Here is a 27,997-nt window from a genome sequence, read left to right on the forward strand (position 1 = left end):
AAAATTTTCTATGTAGGGAAACCTGCACAGGATCTGCATTCCTTATCTCCCCTGCTACTCCCTCTTATTCTGTTGTCCCCGATCATCAAGTAATTGGAAGGTTAAGACGGAGAGCAAGCGACTGCTCGGTCTCCATCCACGACGCGCCCCATCGCCCACCACAATTCGCCCCTGCGGTGGCGACTCGCTGTGGTGTTTAGAAGCCGTCCCATCATTTGTTATCCACTGAGCATCATCGATTCCATCTCGTGATTCCTCCATTTTGGTCGCTCGATTCCTTCCTCAATGGCTTTGGATTCAGCCTCCTCCTCTTCTTTTTCGTCTCGTAGGTCCTCGATTTTACCGGAATGGTTGTGATGGTACTGTCGGCGATGACTAGTATGAGCGCGAATGATGCAGTGGCGCCTCGTTCCCATGCTTGATGAACATTGCCAAGAGCGTCTACCGCTGGAACCTCATCTCTCTCGGCGGTGCGCGATTCCGGAAGAGTTCCGCCCGCGGTAGCGTGCCTGCCCATCACGTGTTCGTTTTTATTCCTCGGTGGAGTCGACGACGACGGAGCGGTTTCCGGCTGGTTAGAAATTGTAAGGACAAGGAGCATCCCAGTAAGAGATCTTGGTGGCAGAAGTTCTTTTCGGACAACGACGATGAGAGCTGGTTCAGTTGGAGTGCTGAGGACGTGCTCGGCGTCGACGGGGTAGGTGATGAGCACGGGGAAGAGGAAGGGAAGGAGGATGAAAGGTTCGAGGCTTGGAAGAGCAGGGCTGAAGCGATTGTCGAGCTCCGTGAAGCACAGGAGGATGCGAGAAATGAGGAGGGCCGAGCGTGGGAAGATTGGCTCCGAGGTGATGGATTATCTGGCGAGGGCTCTTCGTCATGGGATCATGATTGGGGTGGCGAAGCAGCAGAACCACCAGGGAAGGTGAATGATGATCCGGAGGAGATAATGCGGGAGAAGGGTCTTGTTAGAGCCATTAAAGATGTGATTGCTGAGAACGATGAAGGGTTGTTATTTGAGGATAGAGTTTTCCAGTATGCTTCGATCAGCTCGGTATGTAGAGAAACCAACTAGTCGTGGACTGGCATGTTGTTCTATTTTGTATTCTGTAGATGTTGCACTTGGTGATAGGTTGAGTTTTTAGGAACCCATGCCAAAGTATAATGACCCTCTCCAGAATTAATATTTATAATGCATGATCATATTAAGTGGTTTTTTGTTCTCTCAAGCAAAAGACTTGGAATCATTGCTATTTTATGTTCTACTGCTTATGTTACCTATATTTATTATTCAGCCGGTCTGCCTAACACATTATTGAGTAGGAATATTTTCTCTGTTAGATGATTCGTCCATGTATCATCTCCATTTATTAATTACCTTGCATATAGTGTTACTATATGCATCCGATATTACTATGCATATAGTGTTACCTGTTAGTAAGTAATTCATACAATGAAAGAACATTACAGTTTTGGTACTTCCGTTGGATTGGGCCTGCACACTTCAAGGAAAGGGATAGAAGCATAAACATGTGGATTGCATGTTCTTTACAACATAATTACTGTACAGCCTGATTTACATAGCTTCTTGTGTATTTGCAGTTAACTAATAATAGCATCTGTGATCTTCTTAGCTTTTAGCATATGGTAAAATTGTTAGCAAACCTTTGGTTGGAAGTCATTCCACAAATATGATATGTGTCAGATCATTATTTCTCTGTCTCATGGCTGTTGACAATTATTCACTGATTCAAATAGACTGCTTACAGGCAAAATTTGTTGCTTTGTTGATTCTCATTCCATGGATTCTAGACTTTGTGGTTCATGACTATGTCCTGATGCCATTCTTAGACAGGTAATTTCTGTGCATTGCTTGTATCCCAATTTCTACATTGTTGCTTTTATACTTCTGTTAATATCAGAACCTTAATATTGGAATCAGCGGAAATATTATGGAGACCAAACAAGAAAAATATGTATGACTCTGTCCATTGTCATGATCTTATCCAGCATATATGTACCCATCAGCTAAGAGGAGCAATATGATAAGCTGTCTGTGGTTTCTACTCATATTCATGTTTAAGAAATCATTTGAATGTGTTTTTGGCTATCAATTCTTCTTTCATGATTATACCTCAGTTCTATGACTTCAGAGTTACCTGTTCAACACTCTTGCAAACACGGAAGTTACACAAATTGAACATAAGATACAACTAAAATAAAAAATTGCTTCCTTCCCTTGTGTGTATACCACATTTAGTCCAGCATGACTGTCACGGACTCTTCATGCTTGTTTATGGGTCTTATATATAAACCAGAAAGGAAAATCTCCTCACCATGTGTTCCAGAAAGGAAAATCTCCTTGCCTTGTGTCCCTTAATTTTGGTATTAATTAGATTTTGCAAATTTGGTCAATTAACAATGTTACACTTTTGAATCCCTTGATATAAAATCTGTGTATAATAGGTATGTCAACACTGTACCACTTGCTGCCCAGATGCTTGATGTTAGGAGACAACAGAAACTTGAGATGATAAATACTTTAAAGCTTGAGAGAGCAAGATTGCGCTTAGAGGTAGAGATTGGTAAATCCCCTCCCCTTTCAGATGAAGAGGTCTGGTTGGAGATGCGTTACAAAGCGTAAGCTGGATATGGTCTACTGCCTTTTATCTAACTTCTTGTAGAACAAGTTTGAAACATTCTTTTGGTAGTGTCTCTTTATTATGTTGACAAGGATCATGTATAGCCCTCTTAGTATGCATATATCATGTTTGTGCCTGTTTGCATCTATGTTCCATCTACTTCTTTAAGTCTCTGTGTTTTTGGAAAAATATAGTGTATATCCAGGTTCTCTGTTTCATTATGTTCTTCTGTTGGTTTCAGTTAGGTTTTTTTAATGTGTGTTTCTGGTGGATTTCTGATAGTTTTCTTATGTTGAAACAAAATCAAGACTGTAGTAATTAAAAAAAAAGTCCTATGAAGGCAATAGAACATTGAACGATCGCTAATTTCTGAACCATATGAATCATCTCTTCTCTTAAAGTGTCTATAAATGTGTTAGGACTCTAGCTAGGAGAGTCCTAATTGAGAGGGACATTCATGTAAAACCTACCTAAGCCGGCCCCTATTAAAGAGGTGAAGTGGCCGGCTAGGGTTAGGAGATTATTTCTTAGAGAAGAATAAGGAGTTGTAAAGGAATATGAGTCTTGAGTAGGAGTCCTATTAGGAGTTGGTTAGAAGTATGAGTCTTAAGTAAGAGTCCTATTAGGAGTTAGGGTTTAGAAGCCCTATAAATAGTCATGTATTCTATCTCTTTTCATAAGCAATAGATGAATCTTTTCTGCAGCCTTTGAGCAGCAACTTGGAGGGAGGAACCCCTATAGAGTTCCAAGGAGGCCGATCCCCTAAAGAGATCAACCCCAAGTTTAGAATCTACAAGGGTTCTAACACCTGGTATCAGAGCAGCGTTCTTGGCGTCTCGCTGCCCTTCCACAGCCATCCATCGACCCTCCACAACCACTCAAAGCAATTCCCACAATTGCTTAGAAGATCGTCGTCAAATTCCGTCGTCATCTCCACCATCGCGGATCATCCTTTGATCTCCCCGTGAATTGCAACAGGTTCTAGTTTCCTACCTTACTGCTGCTGCAATTTAGTTATCCTTATTCAAAAATCCCAAAAAAATTATTCCTATATTGCTGCATAAACTTTTCGTCACAAAGTTTTCATCTCTACGACGAAAGATACATTGTAGAATTCCAGCCGCATAGCACTATCTGTTTGATCTTGCTACTATGTTTTTTCTATCCAAATTTCTACGAAATTTTTATGACATCTTTGACACTTCCTAACAGCAGATTTTCCTTTGGTTTTGTCAAAAAATTCTCAATATAAACCATTGATATTTTACATCTAATCTGCTATACTTGAAAATCTGCACTGTAAAATTTCAGCCGCATAGCACTGTTTGTTTGATCTTGATACTACATTGTTTCTATCCAAATCTCTACGAAATTTTTATGATAGCTTTGACACTTCCTAACAGTAGATTTTCCTTTGGTTTCATAAAAAAATTCTCAATATGAACTACTGATCTTTTACGTCCAATCTGCTATACTTAAAAATCTGTGCTGCAAAAAATTTCAGCCGCATATTGTTGCCTTAACCCATCTATTTGCAATCTTTTTTGAACAAAATTTCTTATACACTTCATAGATCATCTTGGCCTCTATCTAAGATTGATCTATTGAGAAATTCATCTCTAAAAATGATTTTGTGTTGCTGCAAATTTTCATCGTAAACCGCTGAAATTTTTCGACGAGAATTCTGCTATCACAACTTGCACCAACTTCCTTGTTATTATACTGCCCAAATTTTCTTGATTAAATTAGTCATCCTTGCTGTCATATAAACTATGATTTTGCTATCAATTCCCTCCTTAATTATCTCAAGTTTTTGGTGGAAATTATGTCGAGAAACCGTTGTTTCTTCGACGATAATTCTGCTCTTACAAGACAGCACATACTTGCTGCAACCTCAACTGATTTCTATCAAACCTTTGCTGCCATCTACCACAGATCCAAAACTTTCATCCACGGCCCTAAAACTCCACCAAACCACACCCTCAAACTGCACCCAAAATAGCCACAAAACAAGCCTAAACCGTAGCCTATATCCACCAATCCACCAACCCTTTCGACCATCACCTCTCTCAACCAATACATGTCTTTAACCCGACAACAAAAGAGAGATCTTAACATCACAGATTTGGCGGCATATACTATGGCATCTGAGGAGGTAATCAATGCTAAATTCGAAGCCTTCGAGGCACGAATGGAGGATAAGATTCGGACGCTCTTTATCGAACTCAGATTGGGCCGACCACTAAGCCCGAAGAAATCACATCAAGGAGAGAGCTTTGCCCAATCACACCAAGCCCGAAGATATGACTTCCAAGAGAGGGGAAGCTCTATGACTGACCCCAACTATCCTTGCATGAGGGTAAATTTTTCTAGATGGGAAGAAGGAGACCCGATTGGTTGGATCTCGTGCGCGGAGCGATATTTTCGGTACCACAAAACCGCGGACGCATCTATGGTGAAAATTGCAGCTATACATCTTGAAGGGGATGCTATACAGTGGTTTGACTGATTTGAACACACTTATGGAGTCCTTTCATGACGACAATTTAAAGAAGGACTGTTGATCCGCTTCAGACCAACGGATTACGAGAATATTGACGAACAACTAGCAAAGATCCGACAAACCTCCACCATTCAGGAGTACCAAACCAGGTTTGAAAGGTTATCTAATCAAACTCGTGATTGGTCTCAAAAACAGCTATTGAGGACCTTCGTTGAGGGCTTGAAGCCAGAGATCCGAGGAGAAGTTAAAGCACGACAACCGTACACGCTTATGGCAGCCATCTCATTCGCACGACAACAAGAGGAGCAACTGAACCATGAAGCTCGGAGGACTAGGGTCGCTCCTCAACTAGCAATATTGAAGCCCTCAGCCCCCCCTACTATCGAACGAGTTCCTACACCAAAGAGGTTAACAAGAGAAGAGCTTCGGGAGCGATATACGAAGGGGCTATGTTGGCATTGCGATGAGCCGTGGAGCCGTGAGCATCGCTGTAGTAAAGGGAGACTTCTTATGATTGAACCAATAGAAGAAGAGATCATTGAATATCCAGAAGAGAGCCTTGAACATGAAGAAGAAGATGCAGAAAAAGAGCCACAACCGACCGAAGTTACGGTACATGCACTAGCCGGCTACTCAAACCCGCAAACGATGAAAGTTGGAGGCCTTCTCAAACAACAACCGATCACTGTTCTCATTGACATGGGCAGTACTAATAACTTTCTAAACAATATGGTTGCTGTCCAGATGGCTTTATCTATCGAGAATTGCAGCAGGATTGACGTTAAGGCCGTCGATAGTTGGATTATGAAGTATGATCGTATGCGCCCTTAAGTGAAACTGTTGCTGATCATGAGGCCTTACCAAGAGATAATTGCAGATTTCTTCCTTCTCCCTCTTGATGATCATGAGGCCATGCTCAGAATTAAATGGTTGATGACATTAGGTGATATTTCTTGGAATTTTATGCAACTAATTATGAAATTTTACAGTAAGGAGAAACAGGTGATACTGAACGGGAAACGTGGGGGCGACGTAACAACAATTTGCACACAACAAATGGAGAAGGTTTTACATAAAGCATGTAACGACTTTTTGGTACAACTTGAGCAGCAAACTAAGGGAGAGCCAACAAAATTTGAAGATCCAAATCTACTTCCTTTGCTTGCTGAATTTTCAGATATATTTGACGAACCGCGCAACCTACCTCTTACCCGTCGGCATGATCATTGTATAACGATTCTTCCAGGCAAATCTCCAGTAAATGCTCAGCCATATCAGTATCCACATCTCCGGATGAAATAGAAAGGATTGTAAAAGAGATGCTTAAAACAGGAGTTATTCGGCCATGTTGCAGCCCCTACTCTTCATCGGTGCTCCTAATACGAAAGAAGGATGGAATATGGCGATTATGTGTTGATTACCGAGCTCTCAATGACATAACCATCAAGGATAAATACCCTATTCCAGTAGTAGATGAGTTGCTAGATGAAAGGGAGCATAAATCTTCACAAAGCTGGACCTTCGATCCGGGTATCATCAAATACGAGTATGCGAAGAAGACATACCGAAAACCACCTTTTGAACACACAACAATCACTATGAATTTTTGCTTTCTTCGAAAGAAGGTGGAATATCTTGGGCATATCATATCAGAGGAAGGTGTGGTAGTAGACCCCTTCAAAATTGGAGCAATACAAAACTGGCTGACCTCGAGGAACATAAAATTGCTACATGGCTTTCTGGGTTTAACAGGCTACTACTGTAAGTTCGTGAAAAACTATGGAGAGATCAGTGCACCACTTACTTCCTTACTGAAAAAAGATGTCTTCCAATGGTCGGACAGAGCCTCCGCTGCCTTCGACAAACTTAAGGCAGCCATGACGACGACGTCGGTGCTAACACTACCAGATTTCAACCGACCCTTCATTATTGAGGCCGACGCATCTGGAGTCGGAATTGGAGCCATTCTCATGCAAGATGGTCGACCATTCACATACACTAGCAAGGCATTATCTCCCTCCCATCAAAATAAGTCAACATATGATAAGGAGATGCTCGCCATTGTGCGCGCAGCAACGAGGTAGAGACCCTACTTGATTGGCCGACGATTTCAAATTAAAACCGACCATAAAAGCTTCAAGTACTTTTTGGAGCGAAAGATATCATCCCCTGAGCAACAAAAATGGGTAAACAAACTTCTTGGATTTGATTATGAAATAACTTACAAAAAGGGGAAAGAGAATGTTCTTGCAGATGCGCTTTCGCAGCTACCCGAGTAAGTTGAAGTTTCGGCCGTTTCACTTCCGACCAGCGACTTTCTTAAGGATATTAAGATGGAATGGCAGGAAGATTCAGAGACTAGTAAGATTATAAAAAAAATGGAGGAAGCACCAAGCCCCATTATCACAAACGGTCGTCACGCACGCGCAACAACTCCGTTCAACGAACCGTTCGTCGCTCACACCTGCATGTACAGCTGCTTGACAGCATGTTTTCTCTTGGTTTTGGGTCATTTTGCTTGTAAATATGTAAGTTCGAACAAGCTGCAGCGTTACAAAGCGACCGCTCACCGAACCGAGCAAAACAGCCCCAAAACAGCCCAAAACAGCTCCGTTTTCGCGTGCCGCGGGAGGGTTGCGGAGAACTGCCTCCGCTCACCAAAACGTCAGCCATCTCAGACCCCTTGAACCCCCCGGGTGGCACAGGGCTGGATGGGGCTTCGGTTATATACCGGGCGTTGAACTCTCTTTCGCAAGTGGCCTTTACGGGAACTTGTCTTCGCGCCCGGGACCAGGTGAGTGGCTTGCAGCTGTTCGTTCATCCTTCTAAAGCCTTGTTTTCTCCCTCTCCCTCTTTTCTCTTGTGCACACAAGGTGTTCGTCGAATTGCTTGTAAAGCTTCCCCTTTTCGCGAGACTTCGGGACTTGTCCGTTGCTCGTTCTTTCGAACTAACCAACTTTCTCTTTTACAGGTCCTTCAGGACCTGCGAGAGGTTACAAGTGGGCTGATCCTTGCGGAGCAATATCGCAAGGGCGAAGCGCGACTTAGGCAACGCAAGCTAAGTTCGCGTCTTTGGCCACAAGGGTGCCTCACGCCTTAGGCAATTCCAGCTAAGGTCGTGACATTGTGGTATTAGAGAGGGCAAGCACTTCGAGTGAACAGCGAACGAACTTCGCAACTTCGCCATGGCAAAGGATCGTGGCGAATCAAGCAAGACGGGGCAAGCCAGACCCTTGCCCCAAGCAGCCGCAGGTGGGCTGCATGTGCACACTCGCTCTCACGCTGTTGGAGGCGCTCAAGAGGAGCGCGGCAGCGAACATGATGAGCGAGAAGTTGGCTACTCTCCGCGAGCGGAGGAAGCGCAATCTGGAGCGCTAACTGGGAAAAAGAGTCATAAGGAGAGACGACGGCGGAAACCCGCCTGGATGTTCTTGAAGCGAGCATGGAGGAACTCTACCATGGCCAACAAAGACTTGTTGGGGTAGAGAGCTCGCAAGAGGAAGCGGAGTCCAGGATCGACAAGGTCGAGGCCCTAGTCGACCGACTGTCTGATGACACCAAGGACTCCGTGCAACACTTACAGGATGTTGTGGCGGAACTCACTGCAAAAGTGGCCATGCTCACAAGAACACTAAATGCGGGAGGAAGCAACACCCGTGTTGCACCGCCACAAAATTTGAGGGCACCTGAGCCTCATGGATATGGAGGGGCCAGAGATGCCAAAGAGCTCGAGAACTTTCTGTTCGACATGGAGTAATACTTCCGAGCTACGAGGCCCGATTTTGAAGATACCAAAGTTTCTATAGCAACAATGTATCTGAACGGGGATGCGAAACTTTGGTGGCGAACTCGTTGGGAGGAGATCCAACAAGGTCGGTGTCGAGTCGACATATGGGAGGACTTGAAGCGGGAGTTGAGAACTCAATTCCTACCGGAGAACACAGAGTTCGTCACAAGAAGGAAGTTGAGACAACTCCGCCAAAGTACCACCATCCGAGACTATGTGAAACAATTTTCTGCACTAATGTTGGACATACAGGACATGTCCGAGAAGGACAAGTTGTTCAGCTTCCTCGATGGTTTGAAGCCATGGGCTCAACAGGAGCTAAATCGAAGGAATGTTACCGATGTGGTCGGGGCAATTGCTGCTGCAGAAAGGCTCATCGACTTTGTTTCCTCTGAAGACCCAGCAAGAAGGAAACAATCTTCAGGCAATCGCCCTCCAAAACATTCTCGAGGGAAGGAGCTCGGGGGCGAACAAAAGAAGAAGAGCTCCCACAAAGGGCCGAACCCGAAAGGCAAGGCCTTAAAACCTGGAGGATGGTTCTTGTGCGGAGGACCGCACATGGTAAGGGAGTGCCCACAAAAACAGGCACTCAATGCTTTGACGGCTTCCATCCACCCCCCCCCCCCGATCGGACAAGGGCAAAGCTGTTGCTCTTAGTTCGAGCAGTTCAGAATCCAGCAACGACGACGAGGAGTCGCAAGGACCCCGAATGGGAGCAATGCGTTTGTTGAACGCTATGCGGGGTCAAGTGGGGGAGAACATGAAGATAAAGGTACAAAAAGCAGGAAGTAGTGAGTTGATGTATGTGGACATCAAGCTAAATGGCCAAACGACCCATGCAATGGTGGACACGGGCGCTACCCACAACTTCATAGCCGATCGTGAAGCACAACGACTTGGGTTGACCTTGGAGAAGAGCCCAAGCCGAATGAAGGCGGTGAACTCGGAGGCCAGGCGAATCTCTGGGTTGGCGAAGGGAGTTCCCATCAAAATCGGGACTTGGAGCGGAAACACCAACATGATGGCCGTGCCACTGGACGACTTCCAAGTGATTCTTGGAATGGAGTTTATGCACGCGGCGAAGTTGGTGCCGATGCCGTTCTTGAACTCCCTATGTATGATGGGAGGCGATGACCCCTGCGTGGTTCCCGTCTCTCGGAGAGGAACTAAGGAGCCCCAACACATTTCGACATTACAACTGAAGAAAGGGGTGCGAAAAGGTGAATTGACATTCGTGGCTGCTATGAAGCTAGAGCCACTTAACGAGGAGGCCATTCAAGAACTTGTTGTGGTGGCGAACGTCCTAAAAGAGTTCAAAGACGTTATGCCACACGAGTTGTCGATGACTCTCCCACCACACAGAGGCGTGGATCACAGTATCGAGCTGGAGCTAGGTGTGAAGCCTCCAGCGAGACCACCCTACCGCATGCCCCGCCAGAGTTGGCAGAACTCAGGAAGCAGTTAGGTGAACTGCTAAGCGGTGGTCTCATCTGCAGCTCTAAAGCACCTTTCAGAGCTCCAGTTCTCTTCCAGAAGAAACAAGATGGGAGCCTCCGATTATGCGTTGACTACCGAGCCCTCAACAAAGTAACAGTGAAGAACAAGTATCTCATCTCGCTCATCGCGGACTTGTTCGACCAATTGGGCAAGGCTAAGTATTTCTCAAAACTCGACCTTCGGTCGGGGTATTGGCAGGTGCACATTGCTGAAGGCAACGAAGCGAAGACTACCTGTGTGACCAGGTATGGAGCGTTTGAGTTCTTGGTGATGCCTTTCGGCTTAACCAACGCTCCGGCCACATTCTGTACTCTCATGAACCAGCTATTCAAGGAGTATTTGGATAAGTTCGTGGTCGTCTACCTGGACGATATCGTCGTCTATAGTCAAACGCTCGAGGAGCACGTCAAGCACCTTCGTACGATTTTCAAGGTTCTCAGGGAGAACACTTTGTTCGTGAAAAGGGAGAAATGCTACTTTGCTCAAACCGAGATCTTATTCTTGGGGCATCGAATCGGTGATGGCTCCATTCGGATGGATAAGTCGAAGGTGCAAGCAGTTGCGGAATGGCGAACTCCAAAGAAGGTGCCATAGTTGAGATCCTTTCTTGGTTTCGTCAATTACTATCGACGCTTCATAGCGGGATATTCGAAGCGAGCAACCCCACTGACGGAGTTGCTGAAGAAGGAGCAGTCGTGGAAGTGGTCGGACAAATGTGAGAGAGCATTCCTAGATCTGAAGGCTGTTGTTCTGGAAGAACCGGTGCTCAAATTGCCGAACTATGGAGAGCCCTTTGAAGTCTATACAGATGCTTTGGACTTCGCTATTGGGGGGGTACTCATGCAGGAGGGTCATCCGGTGGCCTACGAGAGCCGCAAACTCAACGAGACCGAGCGGCGGTATCCAGTGCATGAGAAGGAGATGACAGTAGTGATCCACTGTCTACGAGTTTGGCGACACTACCTCCTCGGGTCGCGATTTGTGCTGAGGACGGACAACATCGCCCTGAGCTATTTCCAAACTCAGAAGAAACTCTCCCCAAAGCAAGCGCGATGGCAGGACTTCCTGGCTGAATTTGATATGGCAATGGAGTACAAGCCCGGGAAGGCGAATGTCGTGGCCGATGCGCTGAGTCGGAAAGTGGAATGCGTGAATGTCGTACAACTGGAGGGCAGAGGCCAAGCAAGTCAGTTGCACTCCAACTTCCTTTCCCGAATCAGGGATGGACTGTATAGTGACCCCCAGGCAGTTATCCTGATGCAGCTCATCAAAGAAGGCAAGGCACAACGATTTTGGGTCCAGGAGGGACTTGTTTACACAAAAGAGAATAGGGTTTATGTTCCCCGAGTGGACAATTTAAGGCGTGAGCTCTTAAAAGAGTGTCACGATTCCCTTTGGGTTGGACACCCAGGCATTCACAGAACGTTGGCTCTCGTGGAGAGGGCCTTCTACTAGCCGAAGATGGAGATTGATGTAGAGGAATATGTTCGAACATGCCTTACTTGCCAACAAGACAAGGTGGAACAGCGGAAGCCGGTGGGACTTTTGGAGCCGTTGCCCGTACCAGAAAGGCCGTGGGAGAGCATTTCCTTGGACTTCATATCAAGCTTGCCACCTGTAGGGGGACTCGGATCGATACTCGTGGTGGTCGATCGGTTTTCAAAGTATGCAACTTTCATCGCTGCTCCCCTACATTGTTCAGCAGAAGAGGCGGCCAGGCTGATGATGAAGGATGTAGTGAAGTATTGGGGAGTCCCGCACAATATCATTAGTGATCGAGATGCTCGGTTCCTGGGACGATTCTGGACCGAGCTATTCAAATTGTTGGGGTCAAAGTTATACTTCTCTACAAGCCTCCACCCCTAGACGGATGGCCAGACTGAAAGAATAAACTCGCTTTTGGAGCAATATCTTCGGCACTACGTGAGTGCCAATCAACGAGATTGGGTGAAGCTGTTGGACATTGCCCAATTCTCCTACAACTTGCAGCGGAGCTCTGCATCCAACAAGAGCCCCTTCGAAATTATCACAGGACAACAACCGTCGACTCCGCACACCATGGCAATTGGGTATACTGGGAGTAGTCCATCAGCCTATCATTTCGCAAAGGAGTGGCATCGAAATGCAGATATTGCACGAGCTTACTTGGAGAAGGCGGCAAAAAGGATGAAGAAGTGGGCCGACTTGGGAAGGCGACCGCAAGAGTTCAAAGTTGACGATTTGGTGTTGGTAAAGCTCCAACCAGCATCACTCCAATTCTTTAGGAACAGAGTCCACAAAGGATTGGTGCGCAAGTATGAAGGGCCCTTCCCAATTATCAGCAGGGTAGGCAACGTCTCTTACAAGTTGCAGCTGCCGGCGTGGTTCGAAATTCACAACGTTCTTCACGCCAGCAACCTAAAAGCCTACCACTCGGATCCGCAAGATGCTTCCCGAAGTGTTCCAACTCGGCTACCTCCCATCACAGCCTCCTACGAGAAGCGAGTGGAAATCATTCTGGCGGACCGCAAGATAAAGCTACCCAACGGAGCTGAGCAGACAGAGTACTTGGTGAAGTGGCTAAAGCTTCCCCGAACTGAAGCTAGTTGGGAGCCTGAAGACGCCCTGCGACGTGAAGAAGAAGTCATCAACAACTACCAATAAGTGTCGACGAGGGCATCGACAGTTTAAGTGGGGGAGAATGTCACGAACGGTCGTCGCGCACCCGCAACAACTCCGTTCAACGAACCGTTCGTCGCTCACACCTACATGTACAGCTGCTTGACAGCATGTTTTCTCTTGGTTTTGGGTCATTTTGCTTGTAAATATGTAAGTTCGAACAAGCTGCAGCGTTACAAAGCGACCGCTCATCGAACCGAGCAAAACAGCCCCAAAATAGCTCCGTTTTCGCGTGCCGCGGGAGGGTTGCGGAGAACTGCCTCCGCTCATCAAAACGTCAGCCATCTCAGACCCCTTGAACCCCCCGGGTGGCACAGGGCTGGATAGGGCTTCGGTTATATACCGGGCGTTGAACTCTCTTTCACAAGTTCGCACGTGGCCTTTACGGGAACTTGTCTTCGCGCCCGGGACCAGGTGAGCGGCTGTTTGTGGGCTTGCAGCTGTTCGTTCATCCTTCTAAAGCCTTGTTTTCTCCCTCTCCCTCTTTTCTCTTGTGCACACAAGGTGTTCGTCGAATTGCTTGTAAAGCTTCCCCTTTTCGCGAGACTTCGGGACTTGTCCGTTGCTCGTTCTTTCGAACTAACCAACTTTCTCTTTTACAGGTCCTTCGGGACCTGCGAGAGGTTACAAGTGGGCCGATCCTTGCGGAGCAATATCGCAAGGGCGAAGCGCGACTTAGGCAATGCAAGCTAAGTTCGCGTCTTTGCCACGAGAGTAACTCGCGACTTAGGCAACGCAAGCTAAGTTCGCGTCTTTGGCCGCAAGGGTGCCTCACGCCTTAGGCAATTCTAGCTAAGGTCGTGACACCATGGCTCATTACAATTGGGACTCAAAAGAATTACACTATAAGGGACGCATTGTGTTTATGATAAATTCTACTTGCATCTTCACGAGTAGATTTTGGACAAAGTTATTCCATATGCAGGGTACTAAATTGAAAAGGAGTATGGCATATCACCCACAAACCGACGGCTAGACGAAAGTTGTAAATAGGTGCTTGGAGACAGCCCAAAGCCACCCACCAAATATGACTACCCAAAGAGAACTCCAGACTAAGCCAAGTGCCATTATTGATCGACGGATCGTGACTCGACGACGACGATCCACTACTGAATTGCTAATACAGTGGGCAAACCTACTAATAGAAGATGCCACTTGGGAGAACTATGATGACTTGAAGATCAAATTCCTAAAATTCATGAATCGTCAGCCTCGAGGACGAGGCTGATTTGAAGAGGGCGGGTTTGTTAGGACTCTAGCTAGGAGAGTCCTAATTGAGAGGGACATTCATGTAAAACATACTTAAGCCGACCCCTATTAAAGAGGTGAAGTGGCCGACTAGGGTTAGGAGATTATTTCTTAGAGAAGAATAAGGAGTTGTAAAGGAATATGAGTCTTGAGTAGGAGTCCTATTAGGAGTTGGTTAGAAGTATGAGTCTTAAGTAAGAGTCCTATTAGGAGTTAGGGTTTAGAAGCCCTATAAATAGTCATGTATTCCACCTCTTTTCATAAGTAATAGATGAATCTTTTCTGCAGCCTTTGAGCAGCAACTTGGAGGGAGGAACCCCTATAGAGTTCCAAGGAGGCCGATCCCCTAAAGAGATCAACCCCAAGTTTAGAATCTACAAGGGTTCTAACAAAATGTTAACTGGCTGGTGTATATTTATCATGTGAGAATTACATATAACTTTGGAAGAGGTTGGTTTAACAGAAAATTTTGACAATTAATATATATACTTTACATATAATAAAAAGAATCCAGATGCAATTTAATTTGAAAAAATCAACAAGAAAAACATAGATATTTATGCTGAATTTAATAATGTAAAAGAAGCTTACTGTAAGTTGATCAACTGGCATCTGGAAAATTATTGAAATCTATTATTCGTAAGAATTCTGCAAAGAAGTACACTTCTCTCTCCTTTTGTCTTTTATCTTTTTCTCAACTTTCTTAATGATACAATTGGTTGCTTTCTGATAAAATCAACAAAAAAAATCTTGCTATAGGAATAGTAGAAATGACATGATGAGTTTTAAAGTGAAAAGGAATATAAGTAGTAACAAAATGTACTAATGAAATCAACAATATGAACAATTGAGCAGTTAACTAATGTGTGAAACATGTAGATAGGATCTATGGAGTCTTAAAAACCAATATTCCTAAGAGCTCTGCCAAGAAGCAGACACTTCTATTCCTCTCTCGCTTTCCTCTTTTATCTTTTTTTCAACTTTCCTAATGATGCAGCTGGCAGCTTTTCTGGTTTTGCCTTGGACAAAAATTTAAAAAAGAAAAGAATTGCCATAGGAATAGTGTAGAAATGGCATGATGGGTTTTAAAGTCAAAAGGAATATAAGTTGTAATAAAAATGTCCTAATGCAATCAGCAATATGAACGATTGAGCAGTAAACTAATGTGTGAAACATGTAAATAGGAAGATTAATAATTATGCACTATGGAGTTGAAGGAATCATTGATATTCAGTTACACATTTTTTCTGGAAATGGAGTCACTCCTTGGACATCATTGATGGTGATCAATAATGAGACTCTTTTGTTGGTGATTGTTTTGCTTATAAGCTGATTAAAACTGTGTATATACTGTGTATATTGACTTTGCCTCAGACCCATTGTTGACGGTACCTTACGCACTGAGCTGCTGTTTTTTCCTTGATTTTTGAACCATAAAGAATGACCACAAAAGTAGTTTTTTTTTTCCTCTTTTTGAAATGTTTGGAGAGAAGAACTATGTCTTACACATGTTTGTTCTGTTTAGTTCTTTCCATCATATAGATTAAATAGAACTGAAATTGAATTTATGAAATATAACTTAAACAATGCCTAGGATGTAATACAGACAAGCTCCTAGAAATAGAAGTGATAAATACTATGGATCTATTATTCGGTGATTAGGGGAATTTAATCAAGACTGATTAAAATAGATAGGGACATCAAGAGTTCTATATGATTGTTGCATATAACACAATGGTGAAGTTTTCATGCTTTATGGACTATAGTGTTTGGCAGATGGGAAACAACACATACAAAAAGCGTCTCTGAGATGACGATATTGAGTTGCGTGATAGACTAATATCTTTGTATTCGTAAACAATTAGATATTATTTTAATAAATGATAGGATGAGGAAAAACCAACTAGGATGGTATGGGCATGTCCAAAAGAGATGTCTGAACTAGCAAGGTCAGTTGATTAATGTTAGTGCCTTAGTGGTGTAAGGAGATGTTGTGAGAGACCTAAGAAAACAATAAAAGGAGATAAGATAGCTTTGTAGTTTGATTAATAATATTTCCCTATACAAAGCTTTATGACAGAAAAAGATCCATATAACCAAATCCTAAATAGTTGAAAGTTGAGACATTACATGTTATTTTTGTTATTATAATGTTCCATTTAGAAGTATTCAGTAAGAATACATATAGAGCAAAAGCTGACTACAGTGGGAAGACAAGTGAATTTTTAGTCTTATCATTGCACTAGCAATCAAGACACCTTCTCTCAATATGAGATGCATTAATTCATTGGGGAGGCTATGTTGAGGTCACATATATCATGCTAATTTACTGATATTTTTTATTTATATTAAGCTAGCTGTCCTGTATGGCCTAGTAAAGCATCATTTTCGTAGATGGATATTTTCTTCTGGCTTTCCCTTTGTACATCACATTAATGGTTGATCTTCTTTTTGTTTTCCATTTTGTATGTTGTCATACTTGTATGCAGTTTTCCACTAGCTGGGAAATACTTCTTTTATATTGATAGGTAGGAACCTTATTTATGACACTGATCCTTCTTGAATATGTAATGATACTGGTGATGCTTTTTTGTTGTTTTATCAGGATAGAATTAAGAGATGAGCGGAGATTAGAGAACCGAAGAGCATTTGCAAACATTTGGTCAGACTTGGTGTATGGCATTACACTGTTTGTTCTTATCTACTTTAATAAGAGCAAAGTGAGTATGCGACCTAGTTAGTCACTAATTAAGGGCTATTTACCATGGAGACTTCACAATGATTTTCTTGATAGTGTATGAATACACTCTTATATAACTTTTGGTTGAAGGGTTTATTTTCTGTAAGTTTATGATAAAATCATGTCATTGTATTTGTGAATCCTCTGAAGTGATTGAAGTGCCTTTAACTACCATAAAAGAGTTGATCTTGTATAATTATATACCTTGACCTATGATATAGTTAATAGCTATTTGATGACTAGGAACAACCACCATTTGGCTATATCATGTGCTAATATAGTCGTAATATCAAGGATTAGGCTTAGGGAAGAAATTAAAGTGACTAGTGTATGCTACTGGTTTGTATCCAACAGAGGTTTAATGAAAGAGCAAAGTGAAGAAGGAAAGAAAGCATATTGACAGAAATAACTGGTAGAGACGAATAGGGATGTCAGGCCACTTCACAACGAAAAAAAGTAAAAACAACAGAGAACAAACACCTTCCATTTACCCAAATTCATCATTCGAAATTACTACTCTTTTATTCTCAGCCATCTAAGCATATATTTTTATATATACAGAAATGCTTGAATCAATCTAGGATCCACAGAAGAGTTCAAAGTAGTAATAATGCGAATCATGTATGGTTTTCGTTGCATATTAATCTAGTTAACTTATGGAAAGAACATTGTGACAATCTGACATAATTTTTATGCATGCCTACAGTCTTACCTGAAGAAATCAGTATCAAATACAATCAAGTAAAACAATCTGACATGGGAATTTTAAATTTGCAAATTAATCTCAGTCTAGAAGTTCCAGAACAAAGAAATATACAGCTAATATTGCTTTTTCATATAAATATCCCTACATAATATCAGTATGAGCTATTGATTGACGTCTAAAATGAGGACTATAGCTATGCTAAAGTAGATTTCAACAAATTATACATAACTAGCTTATCACATAACTAGATTATCTCAAATACTCCAATGGATTAGACCTAGATCTAATTGAACACATCTTGTCTCATGTTGATGTATTCCATTGCTAACTATTATAAATTGAGATATTTGATAAATATGGAAAATCATAATGAAATATTTTGATGATGTAATTTTCCTTTATTTCCAAGTCACTGGGAAGTCAGAGTTGATAGTTGAGATGATTAAGAAGATGAAGATGTAAAATATGTCTTGCAGTTGGATGGCTCTTTATTGTTGGAGTAACGAAGAACTAACTGAAAATTATTGTATTTTACTTTAACATTAAAAAGCTATGATACATTTTAGAATATTATTGATAAGGAATAGAATCATGCATGTTGTAATGTTTATAATACAATATTCATATGTAGTATGCTAACTTTGAACTTTAAGTGTTTAAAATAACACTTACCCAGGGATTGTTTCACGACCTTGTATCACTACAACTTATGTCATGACCCGGGCTTGATAAGCTAATTGGCTTATCAATTTTGTTTGATCTAAATCATTGATCAAAATGCTTAAGTTAAAGTTGATAGTATTACACTCACTGATTTAAAAAGCGTTAGGCGCCAAGGTCCAAAAACGCCCGAGGCGCTAGGCGCTCGCCTAGGCTCGCCCTAGCGAAGCGAGGCGCTAAAATATAAAAATATATAATATAATTAATAAATATAATTATTTAAAATTTTAAATTAAAATATGCTATTAAATTAAGAAAATCTATTAACAGTATTAAAAATTAATAATTTTAAATAAACCTAACAATATTAATAGTATACAGTATACTGTTAACAGAAGGAGAAGAAGGAAGTGTAAGGGGGTGCGAGCAGCGGGAGGCACGAGCGGCGAGCAGCGGGATTGGGATCGGGAGTGGCAACGAGGGTTAGGGTTTGGTTGTCACTGATATCGGTTTTAGTTGGTTCGATTGAACCAACTAACCACCGGAGACCGAACCAGGACCGAACCAAACCTAAAATCCTAATTCGGTCGCCTTGGTTAACCCAGGTGCTCGCCCGAAGCGCCCAGCGCCTGGGCTCGGGCGAGCACCTCTTTGAAGCGCGCCACCTGGAAGATTAGCGAGGCGCTCGCGCCTCGCCTCGCCTCTCCCGAGCGCCTTTTTAAATCGCTGATTACACTCATCAAACTTTATAAGTCAATCTTAGTTTTGCCCACTTTCGATGTGGGACTAATCGGGTGTTATAATTTTTTTCACTTAAGGGCTTAACGCTATCGTCAAAATGCTTAAGTTAAAGTTGATAATATTACACTCATCAGACCTTTATAAGCCAATCTTAGTCTTGCCTAATTTCGATGTGGGACTAATCAGGTGTTACAAATTTTCTCATTTAAGTGCTTATCAAATCCTAGCATGTGTATGTGAGACATAACCTAGTGGTGGCATTATGTCGTGACGAGTCACTCAATCCACGGGTAGCCCTTTTCTACTCGAGCCCTCTCATCATACCCAATTACTAGGTCAGCTCTGATACCAAATGTCACGACCTAGGCTTGATAGGCAAATTGGCTCATCAACTTTGTTTGGTCTAAACCACTGGTCAAAATGTTTAAGCTAAAATTGATAATAATATACTTATCATATCCTTTAAGCTTGTCCACTTTCGATGTTGGACTAATCGGGGTGTTATAACTTATAATGAATGCAGCTATTTATTTGAAAGAAAGTCATCAGGTTTATGTTCGTATATGACAGTGAATTGATACGTTATTCTAGAAGGTGGATCTTGCTACTGCGGTGATGTTGCTCTTTTGCAGTCTAGGTGACCGTTGCTGAAGTTGCAGAAATGATGTCTCTGCCCTCAAGGGTAAAGCTATATACATTGACCCTCCCTAGACCTTACATTGGCAAGAGCCTTGTAAACTGGGCTGATCTTTTAATACTAGAGAGTTTGTTCAATGCGAGCCTATTTGTTGTATCTAGATAGAGGATTTATCTGTTAGCAAGATGTTTTTTGTGGTCTTGCTAAGAGGAAGTTTTCTCAATGTATCGGACCTTTTTTAGAAGATAAGTGGATCTTTGACTGAATCTGACGATGGTTGATACTTGATAGTAAACATCCTTTAGAACATCAATCTCAAAATCTTTTTTTGGTAAGCTTAATAATTTTGGCTCAATTTAATACCATCCGCAAACATCACTCCAATTGTGTGTTTGTGATTTTATATGTATCCTGCATAGGTGCTCAATAATGGTGACCTTCGTCATTGAAGCCATCTCTGTGTCTAACTAAATTACATAGGACTTTATTTTCCATGTAATGAAGAGGAACTAATACCAAACTATTGGGGAGGTTGTGGTGAAGGAAGAAGGCAAGTCCATTAATTAATTGTTTAATCTTAGTGCAGCTTTGATTTTCGTAAGATTCACCAGTTGGAGAACTCATCTGGATGACTGAATTATTTGAAGTTCATCAATATGGTTTCACAGTGAACAGCAAAAATGTTGACATCACATACTAGTCAAAAGTCTCATATGATATGGAAATAATTCTTATATAGATAAGATAATGCTCCATAATCATTATACCCACATAGAAAAGCAGAGCAGCATAATATGCTTCTCATTTATCCTGAAAATAAATGAAATTGATATTTATTAAGATGATCACCTTCCAGATATATCATCTTGGTCTGAATATATAAATATCTTAGAGTTGTACAATACCACATTACCACAGTTTTTTTAGGTAAATTTACATAATGCTCAAATGGGCTCAAGTTATTTATTTCTAGATTCTTGGTGTTTTGCTGCATTACTATCACTTTATGTTTGTACTTCTATTGTCAATTAATTATCATGGATAAATGTTTTCATGTCATATCTCAGTAGGCTTCAGTCTCCTTTTTGGTTGCGCACTTCACTTGTGTATGTTTCTGTGGAAATTATCAACAGGTTTCTTATGTTAGCTGTTTGTCTCTGTATTCAGGTTGCTTTGCTGAAGGTTACAGGATACAAGTTACTAAATAATATTTCAGACACTGGGAAGGCATTCCTTATTATTTTAATCACAGATATTTTTTTGGGGTAAGATATTAGAATTTACGTACTTATTTTCTCCATTTCCTTAACAATGGAAAGATACAGGGTGCTTATTTTCAACTGATCTAACCAAACATAATGGTGTCAAAGTGAGATTTGTGATGAATCCCGTCTGTTGAGCTCCTTAGTTGACAACTTGACATAACACCATATTTGGTTGGTTTGTATAAAGCCGTACATCTCGACTTGTTTTGATATATACCAAGATTGTTGATATGACCAAGGGTCTTATCTATGTTACGATCACTAGTTCCTAGAGACCAACATCACTTTATTTAGGATATTACAATTCTTGAATTGCATAGATGAACAGTTTGATAATGATTTATATGCGCAAAATTCCATGTGCAAACCATTATTGTTATGATAAGAATGATATATATATATATATATATCCAGTGTCTCAAATTTTTGATACTCAAATGCAGGTACCATTCTGAGTCTGGTTGGCAGGTTTTGGTTGAGATTATTCTTGATCATTATGGACTTGATGTTGACGAAGCTGCAATAACCATCTTTATTTGCTCATTTCCAGTCATGATCGATGCCTGTGTGAAGCTATGGGTACGTCTTATGAGTAGCTTTTGCAAACTTTCTCTTCCAAAGAATATCTCTCTTGGTACATGCAAATATATGTACCAAGTCAGATACTTATTGAAATGTCTACTTCTTGGAAATATTCAATTTTCTAACTGGATAGTTTATGGAGTTCTTTTTCTGTGTGGATATTGACAAGAATTAAATACCCTTATTTTAATAATTCATACTATTGGAATGCTGATACTTTGAGCTTTTGATGTCATCATATGCAGTAGAAAATGGTCACCAAATTGTTTCTTCAGCCATTTATTGCAATTTGATAAATATGTTTGTTTAAGTTTGCTTTATGATTATTTAAACCATAGTTTAAAATTTCGGTATCGGTAACCATACCAATCTCTGGTTGGACCAGTATGGATCTAGTATGTATTGGCATACCAACACACAATTTGGGACATGACTGCACACCATTTTTGGCACTGAGATGGGGGAAGAGGAAGAGGAGGAGGAGGAGGAGGAGAAGGAGAAAAGGAGGGTGAGGGAGAAAGAGGATCAGAGGACTAAGAGGAAGAGGAGGAGAAGTATGAGGGTGAGGGAGAAAGAGGATCACATAGTATAGAGTTTTTTGAAGAATCTATTCCCATCATAAATTTAAAATGATTCATTTGGTAGCTCACCGTCTGAAGGCTCGGTGACAATTTGTTTTTATACTCTTAAATAGAGTAGTTTTTATCTATTTGGTCCCAGTTTGGACTTTCAGGATTGACACTCTTACTGTCTTGTCCACTCTGCAGCTATTCAAATTCCTTCCGAGGTTGTCTCCGAATGTGTATAATATCTTCCGTGAAATGCAGCGTCATTAGTGGTGTGCAACCTAATTCTCACTTATCAAGAAGGTAAAATAACACATTATTTGTTTAGAAAATACTGCTGCTTAAATTTCTGAAGAATGAAAAAATATGGAAAGACTGTATGTTTGACATTACTTCTACTTTTTTATGCTAGATAACTCCCAAATCCATATATAGAAAACATGTTTGGTAGCTTCCTCTTACTTGCATTGCTTTCTAAAAAAAAATTTCTGCTTTTCACATCCCATGGCTGTCTATGGCCCCTGCTAGACACCTGGTTTTAGAAGTCTCATCACAAGAACCACTTCCACCAGTTTTTTCCTCCTTTTGATTTTCCAATTGTAAAATCTGTGACATTATTTCTACTTTCTGAAGGGATTCTACTAGCTTTTTCAAGGTACCAAAAGCAGAAATAATTTCATATTGTGGCTAAACTTTTCGACCAACAAGTATATACATCACCCTTAAATTTGTCAACCACAATTTTGCTGGTTCCTTAATCAATTTGTAGTCAAAAGTTTCATATTTCTTTGGCCTTTGGCATATGTCAGTTGTGACCTAGAGCATTGCATTAGATACAGACTCAAATTGTGATTGAATGCTTATTAAATATCTGATTTGACAAAGAGACAAAAGATAAATGTACAGAATTATTAGGGGAAGAATGAAATTTAGAAATTTGGATGAGACAAAAGATATTTGTCCAAAATATTTTGTGGGGATGGATGTGAGGGTACAACACTACCATTCAAGAGCATTTTTCGATCATTAGCCGGCTAATCATCAAACTAAGACCTTTAACACCCAAGTACTTAAAGTTGGGACAAGGACTTGCTCTTCATGGTGACTGTAAAGAGTGATGTCTTAGTTCGTCGGGCTTGTCTCGATTGTGTCACTACTAGGTTCTCGGATTGCATTGATCTCGAAAACACTGAAGAAAATGCTTTTGCATGTTGGATCGTGTGTGCAGGTTGCTTCGGCACAGGATGGGCTGGATTGAAATTTAAAGTTGGGACCCAAAAGAGGGATTTCATTTCTGCTTACTGGATACTTTTACAAGTTCATCAAAGCCCTTCTAGGCATTTCCTCTTGGTAATAACATTCACTGCATCGACAACCTTTTTTTCGACAAATAGATCACAATTTTTTGCCCCACAATTAACAGTTGGGTCAGAAGTGGATTGTTTTCCTATAGTATATGTGAACTAAAATGTACAAGATTCCCCACTACTTTTGGCCTGAAGTAGAAGTACTCTCTTGATCTGACGTATATGATGCCTGATGTCCTCCACTGATGCCCATCCGTGAAAGGTTTGTGCTCAGGTATCAACGAGGCACTTGTTTTACTATCTCCCTGCATGAAGTTTTGCATCAACACATACTTTCTTCTTTCGAGTTGTATGTATCATAGTGAAGCATTTAACATCTAAAGAAAGGAACATGGTAGCTAACACATCACATCTATTGCATGATGTCGAGTATCATAAGGTCATAATCATATATTCCACCACATTATTCATTCAGAGTTTTTAGCTGTTCCAAGTTCCAGCTTAGTTGCATCTTTTTTGTGCCCTGCTGTACTTCAGTGGCTTTTCATCCAAATACAAGAATAAAGTGCTGTGAGTACGCACCTTCTTTTTGTCATCTACCATTCCAATGCGAAGATCCAATCTCCTGTCCTGTACTGATGCATTGATGGAAGACAGCACACATGCACTGCTAAAATAAAAGCTCCATGGAAAAGAATATTTCATCCTGTCACCTCTTTTATGCTAGCCAGTTGAATAGATGCTTCTTGTGAATATTGTGGAAAGATACTGTTTAGTTATTTCTGGAAGGTTGCTCCCAACAAAATTTGAGTCAAAGAAACTATTGATCCTTTTTGTTTGTTAGCAACAAAAGACATGAATCTGGCACTAAATGCCAGGGGGCTGCTTCAAACCAATGATCCTTAAAAGGATGCCTCAATTGAAGAGACTAAAGTATGGTTTGCAAGTCTCTTGAAATCAAACATCCAAACTTACTCCCTTTCAGGGATTGGAAGCCTATGTTAAGAAAGGATTGATGGAGCTACAGAAAAAAAATGTACATTGGCACCATATGTATGAAAGATCATCTTTTATGGAATTGTTGGTATGTGAAATCCACATGGAGACACAATAGGAAAAGCTCTCTCCAGGTATCCTCCTTGAGTTGATAGAGGAGAAATCTTTCAATATAGACAACTTCACAATGTCTGCAGAGCTTTGGTCACCTTGTTGCTTCCTGGATGTGCCTTTTGCTTGGTGTATCCAAATCCAAATTTAAGCTGAGAAAACCAAACAGTTCCCACAAAAGAATGGCATGACTTAAATGGCTAATGACTATTGACTCTGATCAACGGTTGTACTTACTAATCAATCTTGAGGAGAGTGTTCATTCTGCTGGAATAATGCTCAAGAAATCAAATGAGATGAAGAAAAACTAACGAGACAGAACCTCCCATCTAACCTAAACTTTGGCAATGAATCCACAGAATTAAGAATCAACAGTTGAAGAAAGAGCTCTCAAAGTAAATGTATATGCCAAATAGCATCCTACACTTCACCAGAAGAGTCTCTTCTCTTGGAGAACCGAGAAGCGCACCTAGATACGAGCTCAGAACTTTGGGCAAAAAAGTAGAGACATAAGATGCACAGTCCTGTTCCACAAAGACAAATGACTAGTTCAAATATCAGATATTCGACTGGTAGCAAAGTTACAACTCGCAGATGATTCATGGTGTAGTTGTTCGGGGCAGAGCAGGAGAAAGAAACTAATCATGAAGTAGATGGGTTAAGTTTTAAGTTTAGGATTTCGATAAATACAATAAGATGGAAAAGTAAGCAATATAAGAAGTGGGATGAGAAGCCCCAGAGTTCTTTACCAGCATACGCAATCGTCGCACCTGAAGCTACACGTCCCAAAGCTGACAAGAGGTACAGTGTAAAAACCACCTGCAAAATTAATGATTTGCAACGTACTTAAGATAAAGAGTGTTTCAATGTTGCAGGGAACGATAAAGAAACGATGAATGGAAAAAAAAAAAAAAAAATCCATGCAAGTTCTCAAAAAGTCAGTTGCTTTATTGTTCTGCCTAAATTTCTTCGCGTAAGAGCTCAACAAAAGGTTACACTACAGAAATTATTGTTTCTTTATCCTATCTTTTAAAACAAAACAATTTTGACCTCTAGATCCCGTCGATTACTCCAGAAACAATCATTCCTAACTAGTTATCTTAGAAAGCCTAAGCAGCCCTTATAAGATCCCAACAAGCAGGTCCCATAACAAACAATTTGTGCTGCTATCCAGAAACTCCCTAAAATCGTTTGACTATATTTCCAAGATAAAATTCTCATGCGGACATCGGTTGCATTCAGCTATTTCAGAGTCCCTCAGCAGCCCGTATCAGATTGTTTCTCTTCTCGTTTCCTTTCCGAGAAAATCATCATGAACTACTAGAAAATTCCAGCAAGCATTAGTTTCGATCTTAAACCCCTAAAAGTCTACTTTCTCGTGAAGTCATCCACCCTTTTTTATGTGCACATTTCATTTCCTCATTGGTCTGTGGTGGATACTATACAAAAATCTGAAAAAAATAAATAAAGGATCTGTTAACAGGAAAATCACAATTTAACAAAATATATCCAACAGAGTTAAACTAATTTTCCACAATCTTGTGTTACATCAAATAGCAAAAAGACAATAAAACACTTCTTTGTTTAGACTTCTCATCAACATCAAATCGTTGATTGATAGAGAAGAACTGATTTACTGTTTAAACCGTTCCAGTCTCAGTTAAAAGTAATTTAACTGAAATAAAGTACGGTACAGAACCTGTTCTTAGAGAATCTTAGAGAGGTCTTCTCTCAAAGGTATATGTTCAATACAAGCTTGGAAAACATGTCAAACATCTTCAAACAACAACCTAACTGGTCTTGACCTAAGAGAAAAGAGAGGCAGCATATCTTTTATCCTGACCGGAGAGATTAAAAATCTACTAAAAGGAAAACTAGTCGTCTTAAGTGAATGCAACAAAAGGTGAGAGGTGATATGGTAATATTTTAGAGACAAATGGTAAAAACCTTTCAATGATAGAATAGTAAAACATCCAAAATTTTAAGCCGAGTGACACGATAGAGACATTATAAGTAGCTGCTGAAATACAAAGTCATGTGGTTTTAAGACAAGTACCTTAACAAACAGTCGCTTATCATGCCCTGTTGCAGCAACCCTTAACACAGACTCCGCTGCTCCGACTGTATTAGCCAAGCAAGCAACAATGGTGTTAGCTGTATCTTGAGATATCTGCCATTCAAGAGGATCCACAGGCACCCTAAGAAGATTCATACAACATATGAATGCATTATCATAAAGAACAACTCTTACCATATACAACAACAACAACAAAAAAACCGTAAGTCCTAACTATTTTAGGTCAATAAGGAATGCAACTCTTGCTATATAGATGAGAAAAAAGATACATTCAGTATTAAGTTATACACGAGAAAACAAAAGCGAAGGAAAAATAACATTGGAATAATAATTCAAGCCAACATTCTTAACTAATAAAGATATTTAAGCATATTAAGCAATTTCTTTTTGAATCAAAGCTACACCAACTATAAATTATTTTGATGCCAATCATGCATTCGATGATGCTCGTTTTGGTTGTCCAGCCATGAGTTCTTTCAATGCCAAACCAAATATTCTTTCTCTAGCCTTTGATGGATGGTGAACAACGGCACACTGACTAAAAAGCTTAATTTTGCGTAACCATAATCAAAACCCTTATCTCATTGTGGCTCTTCGAGTTTATATCAAATCGTTCTTAGTCGGACGAACTAAAGCTGCTACGGCCACTTACAATCACTATTAATCAACACAAATATTCCCCCACCCGATTGGATGTTTCCATCGACAAAATCTAAAGTTAAAGTGGAACTGGCAAGAACTAGTTTGCAATCACCTAACTACAAACAAAACGATTCAAACGAAGTTAAACGTGACCGGCAGAATCGGAGTCAACAACAAGGGAACAACGATTTAGCAGGTGAGAGAGAGTACGAGATGTTCATCTGGCGGAAGAGCATGCCGAGGATGGCGAGGGAGCAGAGGAGGACGATGAGGACGTCGGAGACGAGGGAGAGAAGGCTCGACCCCCGGTACGCGCAGTGGTAGTACACCAGGGTCCCGCAAACCAGCAACACCGCCGGCCGCCCCACCTCCACCCTCCCCTCCTCCGCCGATGCCAACGTCTCCTCCGTCGCCGCCCTCCGTTCTCCCTCCGCCATCCAACAGCAAACCAACCCTAACCCTTTCTCTCTCTAGACGAGTCGTCGATTACTTGTTTGGGTTTTCCCGTTTTATTTTCCTGTATAAATCCGGGACCGGCGTTGGGGAGACCTCGGCGTGGACCAACCCTCCAAGGAGACGCCGTAGACCCATCCGCCTACCCGCCTCGCCAGCTTCTGGAGGCCCAGTTGCGGGAC

General features: G+C 41.3%; 2 protein-coding genes across 8 annotated transcripts; one reads left to right on the top strand and one right to left on the bottom strand.

The window, feature by feature from the left end:
• The first annotated feature begins 81 nt into the window (after positions 1-81).
• On the top strand, positions 82-23,757 carry LOC103970679 (protein DAY-LENGTH-DEPENDENT DELAYED-GREENING 1, chloroplastic). Of its 2 annotated transcripts, XM_009384555.3 has the most exons (8): positions 82-1,051; positions 1,767-1,852; positions 2,464-2,637; positions 16,938-17,052; positions 20,984-21,081; positions 21,525-21,660; positions 22,431-22,532; positions 23,458-23,757. In XM_009384555.3, exons 1-7 carry the CDS (start codon positions 422-424, stop codon positions 22,497-22,499), a joined length of 1,308 nt encoding a protein of 435 aa, XP_009382830.2. In that variant the 5' UTR covers positions 82-421; the 3' UTR covers positions 22,500-22,532; positions 23,458-23,757. The 2 variants fall into 2 exon arrangements, with proteins under 2 accessions (XP_009382830.2, XP_064945616.1); XM_065089544.1 differs by lacking the exon at positions 2,464-2,637 and having other exon boundaries at positions 90-1,051.
• LOC103970946 (reticulon-like protein B22) lies at positions 23,484-27,972 on the bottom strand. Of its 6 annotated transcripts, none has more exons than XR_010481109.1 (5): positions 27,573-27,969; positions 26,700-26,841; positions 25,393-25,462; positions 24,881-25,167; positions 23,484-24,795 (listed from the first exon to the last, which is right to left on the bottom strand). XR_010481109.1 is itself a non-coding variant. In XM_065089546.1 (4 exons), the coding sequence occupies exons 1-4, from the start codon at positions 27,797-27,799 to the stop codon at positions 25,064-25,066; spliced, it is 522 nt and encodes a 173-aa protein (XP_064945618.1). In that variant the 5' UTR covers positions 27,800-27,972; the 3' UTR covers positions 23,484-25,063. The 6 variants fall into 6 exon arrangements, 4 of the variants coding, with proteins under 4 accessions (XP_064945618.1, XP_018676632.1, XP_018676637.1 ...); XR_010481108.1 differs by having other exon boundaries at positions 23,484-23,841; positions 24,119-25,167; XM_065089546.1 differs by having other exon boundaries at positions 23,484-25,167; positions 25,414-25,462; positions 27,573-27,972.
• Between the last annotated feature and the right edge of the window lie 25 nt (positions 27,973-27,997).

The sequence above is a fragment of the Musa acuminata genome, chromosome BXJ1-11, assembly GCF_036884655.1.
Source record: "Musa acuminata AAA Group cultivar baxijiao chromosome BXJ1-11, Cavendish_Baxijiao_AAA, whole genome shotgun sequence".
Classification (NCBI taxonomy): Eukaryota; Viridiplantae; Streptophyta; class Magnoliopsida; order Zingiberales; family Musaceae; genus Musa; species Musa acuminata.

What these genes read in the sequence shown, in the direction of transcription:
- LOC103970679 (XM_009384555.3), top strand. Translation starts at nt 422, where the DNA reads ATGAACATTGCCAAGAGCGTCTACCGCTGGAACCTCATCTCTCTCGGC. An exon ending in TTGGAGATGCGTTACAAAGC is followed by an intron (nt 2,638 to 16,937) that starts GTAAGCTGGATA and finishes TTGTTTTATCAG; the next exon opens with GATAGAATTAAGAGATGAGC. An exon ending in ATGCCTGTGTGAAGCTATGG is followed by an intron (nt 21,661 to 22,430) that starts GTACGTCTTATG and finishes TCCACTCTGCAG; the next exon opens with CTATTCAAATTCCTTCCGAG.
- LOC103970946 (XM_018821086.2), bottom strand. Translation starts at nt 27,799, where the DNA reads ATGGCGGAGGGAGAACGGAGGGCGGCGACGGAGGAGACGTTGGCATCG. An exon ending in TTCCGCCAGATGAACATCTC is followed by an intron (nt 26,842 to 27,572) that starts GTACTCTCTCTC and finishes GAATCTTCTTAG; the next exon opens with GGTGCCTGTGGATCCTCTTG. An exon ending in ATAAGCGACTGTTTGTTAAG is followed by an intron (nt 25,463 to 26,699) that starts GTACTTGTCTTA and finishes TTAATTTTGCAG; the next exon opens with GTGGTTTTTACACTGTACCT.